Source organism: Pyxicephalus adspersus, chromosome 12 (genome assembly GCF_032062135.1).
Source record: "Pyxicephalus adspersus chromosome 12, UCB_Pads_2.0, whole genome shotgun sequence".
NCBI lineage: Eukaryota > Metazoa > Chordata > Amphibia > Anura > Pyxicephalidae > Pyxicephalus > Pyxicephalus adspersus.
Window position 1 is genome coordinate 19,250,887 of NC_092869.1, and position 18,934 is coordinate 19,269,820.

Consider the following 18,934-nt stretch of genomic DNA (forward strand, 5'->3'; position numbering starts at 1 on the left):
AAGCTTGCATGAAAAGTCACTGTTCCCCTAAAAAATCATTCTTTCTAATGATTTTGTGAATGAGTACAATGTAACCTAAAAAAGTAGCACTTACCCAAAAGAAGATGAAGCATTAAAGATTCTAATTGACCTGTAATGGACTGTAGATACGCACAGAACAGAGAGCAGGTGTGCGCTAATTAATTGCTATGATCACATCATTGACAGCTTAACAGATCCTCCTTAATCGCGCAGCTGAAATCTAATCGCCTTCATTGGCAGATTCGCGACCCCTATTGCTCATTATTATCAAGGCAGGAATCCGGCTGGCAGTGAAGGGCGAGTGTACGAGCGCACTCGACTCCGGCCCGCGGGAAACCGGCTCGCTGGAAGTGCGAAGGTACGCGCGTCCAGCGAGCGCGCATTTCATTGATGAATCAGGGCTAATGTGTTTCAACATGCATGTCATTTTTTTCCACTGGGGAATGTTTGAGAAAATGTCAGATTTTTTTTTTTTATAAATAGAGTTTTATGAGAAGTATTCATATTTATTCTGCTACATCAGCAATAAAACCTTATTTTGGCAGAACATTTTAACACTAAAATGCTTAGTAGATTAAACATCCTTCATGACATCCAATTCACATGTTAGTAAGTAAACATAAGCACACCTAAATATTATATTGTTTGTAATAAAAAATCATGATAAAAAAACACGAAGCTATAATCTATATTTGTTCTACATTGAATATTGAATTCATCATTGTATTTTTTCTTTAGATTTCGTACTATGTAATATGTAGTCTTTTACATTGTGTACCTGAATTACTAGGTACAATTTTACTTTACAATTGGCAGCCTCAAAATGCTTGACCTTTTTAGATTTTTTTCTAGGGACTTTCTAACTTCTTTGTTCCTTAATGTGTAAATTAAGGGGTTGAGGGTTGGGGTTATAACTGTGAATAGTATGGCTGCCACTCTATCTTTTTCAATTGAATTTTCTGAGGCTGGTCCAATGTAGGTACACATTGCTGTTCCATAAAACAATATGACAATACTCAAATGGGAAGAACATGTTGAAAAAATTTTGGATCGTCCCTTGGATGACCTTATCTGTAAAAGATGGGCAAGAATATAAATGTAGGAAAGTAAAGTAAGGAGAAAGGTGCTTGTGCTTAAAAAGCCACTAACAATGGCTAGTGTTAGTTCATTTACATGAATGTCTTTACAAGCCAACTTGATGACTGGCTTAACATCACAGAAGAAGTGTTTGATATTTTTATTGTTACAAAAAGGAAGTTGTGATGTCATTACAGCATGTACTAATGAAGTTGTTAGGCCTGTTACCCAAGCAGTGAACACCAGCTGAATGCAGGTTGCCTTTTGCATGATGGCTTTATAATGTAGAGGATGGCAAATAGCGACATATCTGTCATAGCCCATGGCAGCCAAGAGGACACCTTCTGCACAGCCCAAAAAGTGGAAAAAATACATCTGGGCAATGCATCCATTTTTTGAAATTAAGTTTTCCATTAAAAACCCAGACATCATTTTTGGAACAGTAACAGTGGAAAATAAAATATCCAAAAAGGAAAGATTAGCCAGCAAAAAATACATAGGGGACTGAAGAGTAAGATCTCTGATCACCATGGAGATAATAAGAATATTCCCAAAAATATCAAGTAAAAAGAAAAACAAAGTTAAAATGAAGAGGAACTTTTGGAGCCATACAATGTTGGTGATACCCATCAGAATAAATTCAGTTGTTCTATTCCATCCTTCCATCTCCTACTCACAGAAAGAAACATTGTATATATATTTTTTATATGAGTTAAATGAATGAATCTCCAATTTTACCTTGTAATATACAGTAAAGTGTGAAAACTTAGGCAGGAAAGAAAAAAAACTAGCTTTGTAAAAATCAATGGCCCGTCAAAAGCATAATTTTTGTGACTAATGAAGAAGGAATACCTGATAAACTTTACAATTTTTACAATAAAAAGAACTACTACTTTACAATTTTTACATTAAAAAGAACTACTATTTGCATAACACTGTTGCTTTCAAATACCATATGGACTGCATCATATTTCCCTTATGTGTTCAGAAATAAAAACCTGACAGTATGACAGTATGTGTAAAGCTGTGCCCCCATCCTTAAACAATAAATACAATCAAAGCCTGCAAAATGTTTAGTTATATTATTATATTATAACTTTATTATATTATATAAATTATATTATTGTTCTAGTGTATTAACAGTGACATTACTATACTTATTGGCCTTGATTAGTATAACACCTGCTCCCTTCACTTTCTCATTCCTAGCCTAGGCCAGGATGATGTAGCCCTCGGCTGCCCCCTCCTACTGAAGCCTCCTGCAATGTGTGATACCGATATCTCAGCAGGCTTAAGGTCTACCCACTGTTATGTATATGCTCAGTGCTCCATTAGCAAGGGCCTGACATCAAGCAGGACCTGTGCTGGGCAAAGAAAAATTGGCAGTGTGGATGGAGCACTCAAAAGAACAGTGTGGTAAAAAAAGAAAATGTGTGACTTGCTGGGCTTCTAAGTATGTTTTTCCTGAAATAAAAAACAAGAAAAAGGAGCATATAGGCAATTGTTTTGCATTTTTGGTGGAAGATGCTCTTTAAACGCTGTTCAGAGCCCTTTTTAATGAGACAGCAGGCCTGAAAAAGTTATTGGTTCTTTAAATATATAATCAATATTGTAATACTGTTCCATGCTTTGTATACACAGTAGTGTACAGAAATTAAACATAATCACAAGAATTACTATCATACTGTTCATTTTAAGCTCAATGAACTTTACATTTACCTACCTATGACCATATTGCACCAGAGACGGACTACATGCTTCTTTTTCTCTTCCCTGCCTCTCAGAAGATCAACTGCAGGTGAAATGTATGTGCCAATAAATTTTAAACAAACTTAGAATTGTCTTTAACTGATTTGATTACACCCTAAAGAGAACTGCATTTATACATTTATTTAATGCATTTATACCCCATTATACCCATAGTCCAAAGCCTGTTTGCACAAGTCCTAAACCATTCATTCAGTTTATATCTAGTCCAGTGGCCACTCATGTTAATTAGTCATTGATGATACTAAAGTATGCTATATAATTAGAATGTTTCATGTGTAACTAATGTTACACCGCATTTTGTTTTGCTTGTTTTGCTTTAGAAAGGAAAGAAAAAAATGTAAAAGTGCAGTTATTATTTTTTTAATTGATTGATTATGAAAAGTAAAAAAATTAAATTTGGCTATTTGTAGTCTTTAACCATACATTAAAAAAACTAAGATTATAACCACTAAAAAAAATAAATATTTTTCTTCCGACTACACATTTATTTAGTATATGTGATTTTTTATTTATCACCATTCTTACACCACAAACCGCACACATATAAACAGAGGTCTGTTTATGTTTTCAACCAGGATTTGTACTACTCTTATTCAATAATTGCACATTACATTTCTTGACATAAGAACATGAGAATCCTATGTAAAAATCTCCAAAACTAAAAGTGGACCTAAACTTAACTTTTTTACTTTAATTAAAAAGGTGGATAACCAATAAAGTAATTTGCAACACCCTGACGGAGAGTGCAGAGCCCACGTTGTGGCCACGAGATCGGAGAGGGGGCTTTTTTCCTACTAAGGGGAAAGAAAAGGCGATCTCACACATGACATTATTTTCTCCTTTGAAAAGGGCTCTGAACAGCGTTTAAAGAGTATCTCCCGATTTTGCACCTGTGTAGTGCGAGATTGGGTGACATAGCAAGAAGACGGGAAAAGGAGACAGAACGTTACTGATTGTATATCTTAACATATTTATGACATTTATTTTGCCACTTTTCAGGTGTATATTAGCCCAGTAGGCCCATAGAAAAACACTGGGTGACATTTCAGAATTTAAATTTGTAATTAGCCCACAAAGTATATTTCACACTGTAATAATCCAATGTATGTTAGTGTAATAATACAAAGTATTCTAAATAACATTTTTGAGTTTACCTTTAAGTTTGATTTAATAGGGGCCTAAATACTTCATGAGAGAAGACATCTTTTTTGGACAATTTGAAAAATAGTACCAGCATGAAGAGTGGACTAGTGTAGCTGTAAATTCGGTAGAAATAATAACCATTTACTTAAAAGCAATACATTTCTGTCAGGTTGAATATAAAGCTGCTGAATAAATTCTTTCGGGAAATTAAATATGTTTCTATGGGGATATGCACCTTGGGATTAAGGGTTGTTTAAAAAAGAAAAAGAAAATAAGGAAAACAAATATGGTAATAAAACAAAGATTCAAATAATGTAATGATAAATATCATGCATCAATATCTCCTAATTTTTGGCAAGTAGAGACATACAGTATTTATTGAAGCAATCTACTAAACTGGCTCCTGTGGTTGACTGTTCCACGTGGGTTACAAACTGGTTTCCAAAACTTTATTTTATACATTATATCATATATTATGATAATATATTAACTTTAAATACTCATCTGGACATATCACATTCTATTGATGTGATCTCTTAGAATCCAGCCCATATTTAACGTTCATGCTTTTGATCATTTCTGGCAACATTAGCTTAAATAATATACTAAGATTATGTTACATTTTTTTTCTTTTTTAATCTTTCTTATAAATAGCATTATTTATTTTTTTTTCTTGGGGGGCAGCAGTGGTTAGAACTTTTGCAGCTAGGTCCCAGGTTCGAATCTGTGCCAGGACACTATCTGCATGTAATTTGCAGTTTCCTCCCACATTCCAAAAAACATACAGTTAGGTTAATTGGCTTCCCCCCCAAAATTGGCCCTAGACTGTTGTAATGACATATGACTATAGTAGGGACATTAAATTCTGAGCTCTTTTAAGGGACAGCTAGTGACATGACTATGGACTTTGTAAAGCACTGCGTAATATGTTGGCGCTATATAACTACAGTTGAATAATAATAGTGTGTACTGTTTATACAATTGCCTTGTACCTATTTGGGTAGCCCTGTTGCAGCCATAGACCATCTTAGGCTACATACACACGTGCAATAATTATCGTTGGAAAATAAACGATTAACGACAGATTAACGAATATTCACGATTATTTTGAACGATCATATAGTGCACGATTCTGTACAAAGATAATTCACCAATGATGTACACACACTAAATACGATCATTTGAATGATGCAGGAAGTGACGTGTACCGGAGAAAGAGTACCACAAAACCATTCACAATCACCGAACGACCAAACACACAATAGATAGCGAACGATCGTCACTCATTCAAATCTGTGTGTTCGTTTCCAGCGACAGTCCTCGTTCATCGGCGTCATTGCCCTGTCATTGTTCACTTTTTTTGTTAACGATTATCAATTGATCGTTAGTAGTTTGTTTCCAATGATAATTATTGCATTGTATATAGTCTTAGGTTTATGTATCCAGGGCAATGTGTGACCACTAATTTTCTTCTTAAATTTATGTTTTGTGTTTGGTTATATTTATTTAAATTTTCAATTAGAGTCTTCACATGTATCTTACAGCATTCTTTTTGACTTCTGACATTGTCCTGATGAAATGTTGATCTTTTATGAGCTGCCGAATCTGTGGACCATCAAACACACCGGCCTTTATATTTTCAAATGACAGGCTATAAAATGCCAAAATGAAGTACTTGAAACAGTCTCCTTCAGTTAGCAAAGCTTTAACGAACTGCTTCATCAGACCCAGTTTCATGTACAGAGGCAGGAATATAATATTCTTTCTATCAACAAGTGGCTCATGTGGAATGTTTGGATCACCTGGTTTTAGGGCAGACCTTGGAGGCCAATTCCTTTCCACCCAACCCCTCTCACGAGCTCTGCTGTCCCACATGCACAGGTAACAGGAAAACTTGGTGTATCCGAGTTGCTGACCAAGAAGGAAACATACCATTTTAAGGTCAACATAAACCCAGTTGTGTTGGTGATATTGCAACAACTCAATGACTCTCTTTATGTCTGCATATTTCTCACAAAGAGAAACTGCATGGCCCATTGGGACTGACCCAAATATATTGCCATTGTGAAGGAGGACACACTTTAGGCTCCTCTTTGAGCTATCGATGAACAGTCACAATTCAGTTGAGGTATAGATTGGAATTCCCAATTCCTCCATTAAACCAGGTAAGTTATGGCAATACACAAAGCCATTGTCAGTTCTAAAGTACTGCAGAAATGCAATTTCTCTGGTTCAAAAATACCTTTGTTCCTTTTTCAAGTAAGTTTTTCTCACGCAGTTATGATGCTAGAAGTTTTGAAGCCTTCTTCGATAGTCCCAAATCACATGCCAAATGACTCAACTCATGCTGAACCAGACCCTTACGAACAGAGTCCTCTTCAATTACAAACTCTTCATCATTGTTGTCACTTAGTTCATCACCATAATCATGTTCTTCAAGAGAGGGTAGTGTAACGAAAACTGGTCACTGGGATTTCATCTGAATGAGCCACTGGTCATATAGCCGATGGTAGACTAGGATACTCTACGTTACATTTATTTTTCTATAGGTATACCAAATGGCATCTTATCACCTGTTCCCTTTTTCCACATCCGTAAACCCTTGACACACTGTTTGCACACCTTATGAGGGGCCCAAGACTTATCTTGATTACCAAGTTTAACTTTGAAATTTGCCAAATGGGCTTGCTCTACAAATGTGCTGATGTTCGCCCATTGACTGGGAATGGTGAAACTGCCACAGATATAATAAAATGAATCAGGGTAGAAATATGTGTGTAAGTAGAAAAATAAATTTTGCTTATTCAATACGTAGAGCAGTGCACAACCTCTGACCACACTGTCTTGTGTGTAAATGAAAAGCCTATACAAATCCACGTTACAGTAATCGCATTAATATAAGTGGTAGAGAAAAAAACCTGACGTGATGGAAGAAAACTAATTACACCTTCAGAATCAGCATACCTATTTAGTGTAAATAAGCTTAAAAATTGAAGTAAACAAAAAATGTGTTTAAAATTGTTCCCCAGTGTTATCAATCACAACCTTGTCCATAGTTACACCATGCAAGGCTGGTGTACATGCTTACCAGACTGCCAACACTAACCAGAGTCTTCTGTGCTATAGAATAGTGGCATATTTTTAGCCCTCAAAATTTAACTAAAAATATACAAATTGTGAAATATCAAATGAATGCAGATAGATTTACAATGATCACATGACTGTGAACTTGCTACTGTGATAAGTGAGTAAGAGATACAGATGAGTGCAAGTCCCAACACAGGTTTTCACTCCACAGAGCTGCACAATAATTATGCATATTCTTTCTTACCACTGAGGTCTGTTTAGTAGGTGTAGTGGATAAATCAGAAGGGAATCCGCAGCCTGCCTTCAATAAACTACATCTCCTAGTTCCCCCACAGATTCTTTTTTCTTCCACTGAGGACCAACACAACTTTCCATCTCCAGACCAATGGAAGAAAACTGCAGTATGGGCATCCTAACGCCCAGTGTTTTCCTCTGTCTAGTAGCAGCAGGATGGCCCAGATTAACAGTAGAACAGATCAAACACTAAAATTATTACTGTAGTGTGTCTCTGTTTTTTATTAGACCTGGGTGGGTGCATATAGCGTGTGATACTTTTTCAATGTAAAAGAATGTCTGCTCTATGGTTGCCAATATTGAGAAATCCACTTTGAGACCTAAATTTTGGTCAAACATATGTGATTTTTTGGGGTTCTGATTTGTTGTTGATAGATCTTTAAATGTAAATTTCAGCCAATAGTATGATTATATTTATTGGATCTCCTTTTTAGCTGGTAAAACAATGGTAAAAAGTGCAAAATCTAGTACAAATACGTAATGTATTTTGGGATTTCTGACTGAAATTGGAATCTAGATCAGATCAGTTAGTTCAGCACAAAATTACCAGTGGATCTTATGTACTAGGCCCTACTCCTTGAATAAATCAACTGAAATGTTGATATTACTGGGTATTTGTTAGCTCTTTTGTTTATTTGTATATCTAAGTGTTTTACTCTAGGTTATCACAATGTAGTGAAAGACTAACTAGGCTCAAAGGATTAATTATGATCAATGTACATTACATCATTGATGTAAATTAACAATGATATTATCCCATGAGATTTGAAACAGTATCTAATAAAAGTCTGGATATTCATATTGTAAGGAATGTAGTATTGGTATTTAATTGTTGAAAATAATTTCAAATGAATAAACCTAAAGGCAGATATAAATTGTATTCCAAAAAGGAGAAATTGTTAAAGGTGAGCCAAAGGTGTTTAAACTATACTAACAGACATGTATACATACAGACTAAATAACATAATAATTTTATTTTTTTCCCCACTGCAAATGATTGGGTGTGAACACAGGCTTACCTTATATAGTATATTAACCACACTTAACACAGCTACCTTCGACTGGAACACATTAAATAGTCAGTAGTTGAGCAACATTATTAGATCTAATCAAAGTTTTTTTTTCTATACTTTATTATGTAGCAATAGCTACTAGTGCAAATATAGGCAAATTTTTTTTTTTATATAGGATCATTGCAATACAAAACTAGGCTCCAGACAATGATGCATTTAGTAGGTCTGAATCATAAATGCATTAGTATGATAAAGTTTATGTTAAGCAAAACATGTTTTCTATTTGCGTACACTCTATCCCAGAAGAACTTCTTTCCGGTCAAAAATAGAGCAGGGCTGAGCAGGGTGGGCATTGCGGCACAGCTGACTACAGGAATAAATGCATGCCATACCTTTGATCAGCAGGAACCGGCATGCTACCTGACCTAAATATTCATCTGTGATTGGGCGATCAATTTCTTGTAGGATGTTCTTAATGTCCTACATATTCTGATGTATTATTGCAGTCTCTCCTAATTTACTGTTGCATTACATTTATTGAAATTATTGCACAGCCCACTGGTGATGCTAGGGACCACACTAAAAACCCCATAGAGCAAGTAAGCTGACACCAACTGGTTTGTATGAGCACTGTTGTATCAAATATCTTTTAGGGCTTCCTTTAGTGCACATCTGTTGGGGGTCCCCTGTCCTGCTGAGGGGAACTTACTCTATTAATCTCTTTCCTTCTTTTTCAGTATTAAGTTTTCCTTATGGGTGACAACTACACACATGATCCTTGGTTGATGGTATATTAAAATAAGCCATTTTTATCACATAGTGCACAATCTCCTAAAGTTTAAAAATAGAGAAAAATGTTATTGCTATGTTCTTATGTTATTTTTTCTTATGTGTCTCATACTATCTTTGTTTTAGAATGCAAAACCTGCAATCTAAAGCAATGTCAGTATGCATCCTACATTTTTAAAATACCTGGTTTTAAAGGAGCTTCAATTAGTTCTGCAATTACCACATTATAGAAATATTAAACAGCATAACAATAGTAATAATCATGAAAATAGTGGTAGTAAAATATTAGAAGAGGCTGTACTAGAATCAGTTGTATTAGAAGTACTTATTTAGTTATTTAGTTGTAGAAGCATTAATGGTTTCCATTGAACATAGGTAATTAGGACTGGTTGCATTGTCACTTTAAAAAGACACAAGTCTCTTTAGTTCAACCAACACATAAATGTAAACAAAATCAATTTAAAACATGTATGTACAGAACCTTATACTCATAGTCAATCCTGAAAAAAAGGCAAAAAACAAGGTTCAATTAGTTTTAAAAGGGGAAAAACAGAGGACCAAATTTATTTAATGATCTTCTAAGGAATTTGGATATTCCTCAAATCATTTTCACAGCTTTTACTGTGGAAAAAAACTTTTAGTATGTGGAAGTGTACCCTCTCTTTCTTCAGATGATAAGAGTGTATCCTGGTTTCTCACTCTGGAGTCTTTAATTTTTTTATACAAGAAAGTATGTTGCTTGCTTTAGAAATATCATCTTGACATGATATTATTACGTCAAAGAGCTATTGAAACACCAAGAGTTTTCCTAATTATTTTTTCCATCAGTTTGTTTTTTCCCCTAAAATATATAACACAGGCATGTTTTTAGTCAGTGTATATCTTTACATTGATCAACACTTGTCCTCCTCTGTCACACAATTGCCCACCCAACAAGCATATTTAGATTTGTCTGTAAGTTAAAGACATCTTATAAGGACTTTATTTTACTTATGATGATAACTTGGTGTTTTTGGTGGTGTTTTACAGTAGTACTTCTAATTTAAAACTCTATTTCATTATTAGGTAAAAAGTGAAGGTCCCAACAATGATCCTTGGGGAAAATTAGTAACAGCCTTAGATCATTCAGAATATGAATCATTAATCATTTCTCGCTCAATAGCCTTTAAGCCAGTTTTCTATCAATTTACTGTACATACTCAATTTTTCTTAAGCATCTGTGGCGTACTGTGTCAAACACTTTTGCAAAGTCTGTGTATGCTATATCCGCAGTCACTACTTTGACTATGTTTATGCTTGCTTCCTCAAAAAATTAAAATAGATTTGTTTAACAACTTTGGTTGTTCATGACTCCATGCTATCGTTTATAATATTTTTTCTAGCAAACACTAATCATTTATTTTATGTGTATAACAAACACAATGTCTCTGGTGCTTCTCATTTACAGGTCAAAGCAAAGTTTTACTTCTTTCCTAAATCCCAGCTGGTATTTCTTTTAACATAATTGTTCTTTGTAAAATATAAACCAAATTAATGAAATGAACCAAACATTTTCAAGTGGCTTTCTACTACTAGGTTTTGCCAGCATTAAGAATTACAGTATATGTCTTTTCTTTATCGTCCTTCTAATTTATCTACTCACTCTATCTGGTAATATGCTGATCATTTTAGTTGTGCATTTTCATATATACCTTCAAACACCAATGTACTTTTTTATCACTAATCTTTCATATTTGGAGATGTGGTACATATCAACCACAGTACCCAAACTCCTTTTTATCTTGCTGACTAATGACAAAAGGGTCTCTTTCCAATGGTGCTTTGCTCAGCTCTATATGTTCCATGGTCTAGGCATGACAGAGTGTGCTCTGCTGGCTGTTATGTCCTTTGATCGATTTATGGCAATCTGTAACCCCCTGAGGTATACAGCTATCATGAATGAGAGAAGATGTAGAAGTCTAGCATTATTATGTTGGTCTTATGGATTTTTAGCTGCAACAATACCACTTGTTTTTACCATAAAAGTGCCTTTCTGTGGTCTACGACACATAGATCATTACTTCTGTGATTTAGCTCCTTTGCTAAGTTTGGCCTGTATCAGTACCTCCATTATTAACACAATAAACAGTTGTGTCATTGGTTTTGCCACTATGTTTAACTTTGTGTTTATTGTAGTAATGTATATCAATATTTTATTCTCCATTGTACAAATGAAGACAAACTCAGGACGAAGCAAGGCCTTTTCAACCTGCTCCTCTCATATTACGGTGGTGATGCTATTTTATAGTACGGCTTTCACCGTCTATGCAAGCCCACAAGGTACACACTCTGTGGAACATGACAAAATGTTAGCAATTGTATATGCCATGTGTACACCTTTGCTTAATCCAGTAATTTATAGTCTGAGGAATAAAGATGTGAAACTTGCTATAATAAGAGTAATCAAAATGAGATTTATAAATCAGCACCATCATCATCATTAATCTTTTATATTCACAGTGCAATTACAAAGCACTGCATTTTGAAAAAACTTTTTTGTTTTTTTTTAATTAATTAGATTCAAATATTTCTGGTGTATGTAGGGCAAGCTAAAAAAAAATCAATTTCAAATATGTGTGCTATGTGCACTGTTCTTTTGATTACCCATGAAAATTATATTGATCTGTACAGCTATAAGGAATCCCTCAACCTTTTTAATGCTGTTCTAAAAACCACATGAGAAGATCCTCTTCCTATTTTGGAAAAATTCATTTTTTACTATATAAAGAATATATATTATGGTATACATTCTATACAGCAGTGCCTGGCATCCCAAGCCTTGTTTTTTGTTCACGGCAGCTTACATATTATCCCTTAAAATGTCCAAAAAATATTAATAAGCACCCCCATCATATATTCCCGTAGGTTTCACCACTGTATCCACCAGGTCCACTGTATTTCAAACAAGATTCTCCAAGCTCCTGGCAATTTAAACTTGTACATATTCACCTATCTCTATTTGTCACCACAACTTTAGTTTCAGTACTTGGCAGAAAAATAATACACTCTTGCATACATTATGATTGACTAGAGCGAAGATAGCAAGACAAGATAGCTAAAAAAGAAAATGTTGCTAATAAAGTTCTCCAAGCAAAAGATTTACCTCTATTTCTCTTGCTGCTGAACATAGCTCTGCTGTAAACAAATTCTCTTCTAAAGTGTATTTTAAAACAAACACTTCTGAGATTGTTGTCTGCTGAATTCTTTACTCTTCTTGTTGAGCAGTGCCTATGAAATGCCTACATTCTGTACAGAAAAAATAGTCAGAGGCCTTTGAATCATTCAGACTTCATTTTGCAAGTTTCCGAATCCATAGTCAAGAACCACCAAACACCATCAGTGGCTATGAATAGGCCTGGACGTTGTGCTTCCACCGTTGTCAACCCAGAACACCTGACCGGTCGTCACTTCATTGAATACATCCCACCAACCCAGAAAAAGGGAGCACCTACACAGATTGTGCATGGTTTGCTGCTCAGAGACCGATGACAGGAAGAAACGCAAAGAAACCAGGTTCTAATGTCCTGACTGTGATGTTGGACTTTGTGCAGCACCCTGCTTCAAAATCTACCACACCCGGGATGTCTACTAAAAATGTAAAAAAATTTTTTCCAAAATCTACATTTAATGTATATTATTATTTATCAATAGTTTTACACACTTGTTTGTATAAATTTCTGTGAAAATTTATTTTCATTTTTATTAAATTTATTGATATTTTTTTGATAAATTACATTTGTTATGGTCTATTATTTCATAATTTTTTATAATTAATATTTACAATTATTTATCATATTATAATTTATGATTATAATATATTAAATAAATATAATTATCAAACCTGGGAGTAATCCTAAAAATTACAGGCCCACAATATAAACAACAATTTTCTATGCAAAAAAAAATTGTATCACTTTTTGCATAAAAAAACTGGCAGAATTAGAACGCTAGGGGGTTTAAACCACAAATTTCCACACAAAACAATGTACAGCGTTTGACATAAAAATACTGACATATTTAGACCACCAGGGGGGGTTAAAAGCTCAGCTATAGGTTATGTTTGCAAAGGCCTAATAAATTAAGATGCACTTACATTTATACACCGCAAGAATATCCCAGTTATACTTTTTTTGGGCAGTAAACTCTATCTCTCTTAATTGTTAAAGAATTAAATGTCATAAAAATGATTCTTCTAAATAAAATATTGAGAGACTGTAGAGAGATTGAAGGAGAAATCTAGAGATTAACACAGGATGTTTTTTTTCAAAGCTCTGTCCTAATGTCATTGTACTGTAACAATCTATTTACATCTGTCAATTCGTATGTCTATTTAATAAATCATTAGTATTAGGTTTGTTAATTGACATGAGCAATGGTCACGCTCGCATTGCTTGGGGGACCAATTTTTAAAAAGTTCCTTACTACAGGTTCATATATGCACACCACTATAAATCATTGCACAAACAACTTACTATTCCATTTATGTTTTGTTCACATTTACAATTTCTAAGAAACTATTTTTATAATTATTTTCTGTCCCCTCAGGTGAACCTTGTTTGGTGCACTCATTATTAGTAATAAATACACAATAATAAAATCCTGAAAGGTATTTCTAAATTATAATTGTGCACATATTACACTGGTCAAAAAACATTTTCTTGCCAACAGATTAAAGTCATTTTAGGTTATGTTTGATGCACAGATTTTAAATATGGTATTGGTTTTGGTTGATTGGCTCTAGTTTTTGAAATAATGACCTCAATAATAACCTCATAGAAAACTAATGAAACATGAAAATTAAGCAAAATTAAACTAGATATGCCTACGTATACAAAATAAATTTTTTGAAAAAATTAATGTCAATATATTCTATATTCAGTATATTTATAGAACTAATCACCACGAAGTAATAGAAAAACTCTGTATGATTTCCTTTTATGCTGATTTTCTGGACAATCATGTTGAAAGCTCCAGCAGTAGTCTGCCATCATGTGTCTATCCCATCTGCCCTGATACCTTTCTTCTATCACCTTTATATCTTTATGGAACCTCTCCCCTTGTTCCTCACTGAAATTGCAAAGGCTTTCTGGAAATGTTTGCAAATGTCTATGGAGATAGTGTACCTTTATGGTCACAGTAGCACACAAATCTTTACTGTTCAATCTTCCTAGGGGTAACACCGAGTGTGACTCGGGGTAGAAAAAAGTTGCTGAAAGCAAAAACCTATGGGAAATAATAGTAAATACAGCCTTACATTATCCGCTGGCGTCCCGCGCCATCCATCGCAGCGATCCCTGTCTTCTTCCTTCTTCCTCTGGCATCTTCTGCACACGATGAGTCACTGGGGGAGTTCCCGGTGATGTTGGTGCGTGTGTACGGGCGGGAAATTCAAAATACATTGTATTGTAAAATGTAAAATAACTGTATTGAATGCAATACATTGGATTTATATGTGTAAAAGCAGTACATTGTTTTCAAGAACATTTATTTTACAGTATAAAAAAAAAGTATGAGTATAATATTTATTTATTTTTTTAAATTAAAAACAATTAAAAATATATATATATTATAATATATGTATATATATATATATATATATATATATATATGTATATATTATTATTATTATTATTTGTATTATTATTTATTTATTTATTCAATTTATTATTTTTACATGATTTTGTGTTTCAAACTTTATTATACTCATACAAATATATTATACTGTAAAATACATTTTCACAAAAAACAATGTATAGCTTTTAGACATAAAACCGGAAAGAAATGAACTGCTGGGGAGGTTAAGAGCAAGTTTTGTACCAGTTCTTCATAATTTTGTGCTTTAGTGTTACCCAAGAAGTTCTTGACAACCAAGACATATCTGTGCCAGGCAGAAGCATCAGTATAAATCATGTAACTTGTGAAATTTGAATCATTTACCAGTTTCTGAATCTGTGGTCCATCAAAGTTTCCTGCATTTTATTTTTCAGTACTCAATCCAGGGAAGATCCAGGGAACTACAACTGTATTTGAAGCAATCACCATCCTTGTTCAGAGCTCTAACAAATTGCTTAATTAATCCCAAATAATGTGTAGTGAAGGGGGAATGATTTTTTCTTTGTCAACCATTGGCTTGTTAATGATGTTCACTGCACCTTTTTTCATGGTTTCCCTTGGAGGCCATGTCACTTTTTTCCAATGATCCTGCTTTGCTCTACTATCCCACAAGCAGATGAAACATGGGTACTTTGTATATCCACTTTGCTGTCCAAGTAGGAAGTTCCCCATTTTTAAATCAACACATATGGACCATTGGTGTTCATGATAGCAAAGCTTTTGTAGGACCATTTGGATATTTTCATATTCTTCTTTAAGTGACCAATTGGAATTGATGCATACCAGTTGCCCTTATGCAGTAAAAAAAAATTCAAACTTCAAGTGGAACTATCTATGAAAAGCCGTCAGTCTTCTGCACGGTATTCTGGTACTCCCATATGGGCTAGTAGTCCAGGGATGTTACAACAGTACACAAAGGCCATGATTTATTAAAGTTCTCCAAGACTGGAGAGAATGCACATCAGTGAAGCAAACCAAGAATGGATCTGGTCCCGGATTGAAAACATTTGCTAACAAATAGGTAATGACTTTTGATAAATCCATTCCAATTTTGCTGGATTACCCAGCTTCACTGATGAAAATGTATTCTCTCCAGCCTTGGAGAATTTCATTAAATCAGGGCCAAAGTCTTCATCTTCACTGAAATATGGTAAGAGTGTCACCTCTCTTTTCCTATAAACCGTTATTTTAACTTCCAGTCTCAGACACTTCTTTTCTTTTAGCCTGGATGCTAAAAGTTCAGATGCTTGTTTTGACAGACTTAGGTCACGTATAAAACCTTTGAGCTCTTCTTGGGAGAACTGCTGGTTTTATGAAACACTTCCTTTATATTCACTTCCACTGCTAACTCCAAGATTATACTCCAAACCCCGTATATCCTCCATGTTGGAAACAGGAATATCAGGGAGTGTACTGAACACTGTACTGAACTGAACAAAAGTGTATTGGAACATCAGCATCATGCGGCATAGGTCGTCTTGCTGATTCCATATCAGGGTACTCCCACTTGTTTTTCCTGTAACTATTGAAACCTTTTACGTTTACAGCACAGAAATAACAATCATTATGATGATTTTTGGGCTCTCACCATACCATAGGTGCACTACATTTCAAACCTTGCAGTTTTCCTATTTTCCACTGATGTAGACACTCTACACAAGTTTTGCATACCATATGGGGAGCCCAAAACATAACTTGGTCCTCCAGTTTAATACCAAAATATAAAAGATATGCTTGTTTCCAAAATTCTTGTAAGGAACTTACCTGTCCTGCGAGCCCGCAGCATCCATGGGGATCCCAGCCGCAGAGGGAGATGCCGCTGTAGTAGGCAGCATGGCCGAGGCTGCTGCTCTGCTCGCAGCGTGTCTCTCTCTGCAGGCGGAGGGATCCGTCCTGGCCAAACTACTGTTCAGCCAGGCGGCATCACTTGCATCTCTAGGGACGTGGTTACTAAAACTCCTGCTCTCAGCACTCCAATCGGCCGCAGGATATTCAGTCACACTCCTATCAGACGGCGCCAGGTGGCGCAAGGTCATTGGTCACTCTGGCCATTTAAGGAGAGCCTGTCCTGTACACCATTGCCCGCTATAAGCCTCTGTGAACACGCTTGGGTGCGTCCTTGTATTAGTTTATGCTTATCTCCTTTTGTCATCTCCATAGCGACCTGGTCTGAACCTGACTCTGCCTGAACTCTTCCTGGCCTGACCTCGGATTGTTAATGACCATTCTGCCTGCTGCCTGCCCTGACCTCAGATTGTTATTGACCTGCCTTTGCCTTACCCTCTTGTACTTCGCTTATTTTGACTTAACCATTGTCGTGCTTTATGACATTAAATAAAGCGTGATTGAAGGATATCTGGAGTTGGTTGTGGTTTGTGTGCCCAGGCGCATTACAGTATAGCGGGCCACTCACATACCACCCAGCCCTAATGGAGGAAATCCAGCGGGGCCTACAGGAGCTTGCATTAGGGGCTCCCACCGGTCACCCCTCAAAGGTTCGTGAGCGCCTCCTGGAAATGGCAGGTGAATTACGGTCGCTCCCGGAGCAAGACTTAGGTCCAAATGTATCCAGTCCAGCTGTGCCAGTGGAACCCTAAATTCCTTTACCGGAGAAATTTTCAGGGAACACAGAGGACTTCCCCAACTTCCGGGACTCCTGTCTTCTGTATTTCCAGCTTCGCCCTATTGCCTCCGGCACAACACGTCAACGCATTGGAGTGGTCATCTCCCTCCTGAAAGGTGAGCCACAGAGGTGGGCATTCAATTTACCGCCAGATGACCCGGCGTTCAGTTCGGTCACTGACTTCTTTGCTGTCATGGGGGTGATTTATGATGACCCGGACCTGACCCGGACAGCGGAGGTAAATTTGGAATACCTTGCTCAGGGGAGATGTCCCGTGGAAGAATATGCAGCAGAGTTTCGGCGCTGGGCCACCTGTACCCGCTGGGGAGACGCAGCTCTACTCCATGGCTTTCGTCAAGGCCTCAGCGATCAAGTCAAAGACCTGCTGTTGGGTTCCCCTTCTCCATCCACCCTGGATCTTGCGATACAGCAGTCCATCTGTGTTAACCGGAGGATCCGGGAACGCCGCCTAGAAAGAGCCGTCCGTAGAGCCATTAGTCGTTCTCCCCCTCAGTTGAAACCTAGACCTCTTGTGAATACTCCCAACGCAACACCACCTGCAAAGTTTCCGTCCTTTGTGCCTGACCTGGGGTAACCCATGGAGATTGGATCATCCAAACTCGCCCCCGCCGAGCAATCGCCGGAATCGGCGTTTGCAGGATGGACATTGTCTTTACTGTGGTGATCCTGGTCATAGGGCAAGGATATGCCCTCGCAAAGGACCTGGAAGGTCCCAGTGTATCGGGGGTGCAGAAGGGACCCCCTCAGACCCGTTCGCCTGGTCCACTCGACGCATCCTGGTGCCGGCTACCATATCCTGGAATGGGAAGTCCCGTCAAGTCATGGCCTTTCTCGACTCCGGGGCAGACGGTAACCTACTGGACCAAGATGTTGCCTCTGAACTGGGGATACCAGTCGCCCCTCTGGGGTCTGAACTGTCCTTAGCAGCCATTGATGGCACCCCTCTTCAACGGGGTCTTAAACCCTCTATTACCCCAGAAGTGCAACTAACCGTGGGGGCCTCCCATAAGGAAGTGATCCACCTTATTGTGATCAGGATGGTAAAAACCCCCCTGATTCTCGGCCTCCCTTGGTTGAAAACCCATAACCCTATCATTAATTGAGAATCGGGTCAAATGATTCAGTGGGGAACCAAGTCAGGCTAGATGCCTGACTCCAGGCTAGATGTCAGGTGTCAGATTGATGCCTGCTAGATGCCTGACTCCAGTAATGCCAGCACGGGCCCTTGAGGCGCTTAAAAAACTGCCCGAGCCTTACCAGGAGTTTGCTGATGTATTCTGCCCCCGATCAGCTGACAAACTCCCTCCTCATCGTCCCTATAATTGCCCTATTGAGTTACTCCTGGGTACCATGCCCCCTAGGGGCCATTTGTTCAATCTCACCGGACCAGAGATAAAGGCCCAGAAGGAATACATCCGAGAAAACTTGGAGAAGGGCTTCATCC

The 18,934-nt window shown here is 36.9% G+C and overlaps 2 protein-coding genes across 2 annotated transcripts; one reads left to right on the top strand and one right to left on the bottom strand.

The window, feature by feature from the left end:
• Window positions 1-819: 819 nt before the first annotated feature.
• LOC140341755 (olfactory receptor 12D1-like) lies at window positions 820-1,764 on the bottom strand. The gene has a single exon (XM_072427629.1). The coding sequence runs from the start codon at window positions 1,762-1,764 to the stop codon at window positions 820-822; it is 945 nt and encodes a 314-aa protein (XP_072283730.1).
• An 8,968-nt stretch (window positions 1,765-10,732) lies between these two features.
• Window positions 10,733-11,677, top strand: LOC140341756 (olfactory receptor 6N2-like). Its single transcript, XM_072427630.1, has one exon. The coding sequence runs from the start codon at window positions 10,733-10,735 to the stop codon at window positions 11,675-11,677; it is 945 nt and encodes a 314-aa protein (XP_072283731.1).
• The last annotated feature ends 7,257 nt before the right edge of the window (window positions 11,678-18,934 follow it).

What these genes read in the sequence shown, in the direction of transcription:
- LOC140341756 (XM_072427630.1), top strand. Translation starts at nt 10,733, where the DNA reads ATGAACCAAACATTTTCAAGTGGCTTTCTACTACTAGGTTTTGCCAGC.
- LOC140341755 (XM_072427629.1), bottom strand. Translation starts at nt 1,764, where the DNA reads ATGGAAGGATGGAATAGAACAACTGAATTTATTCTGATGGGTATCACC.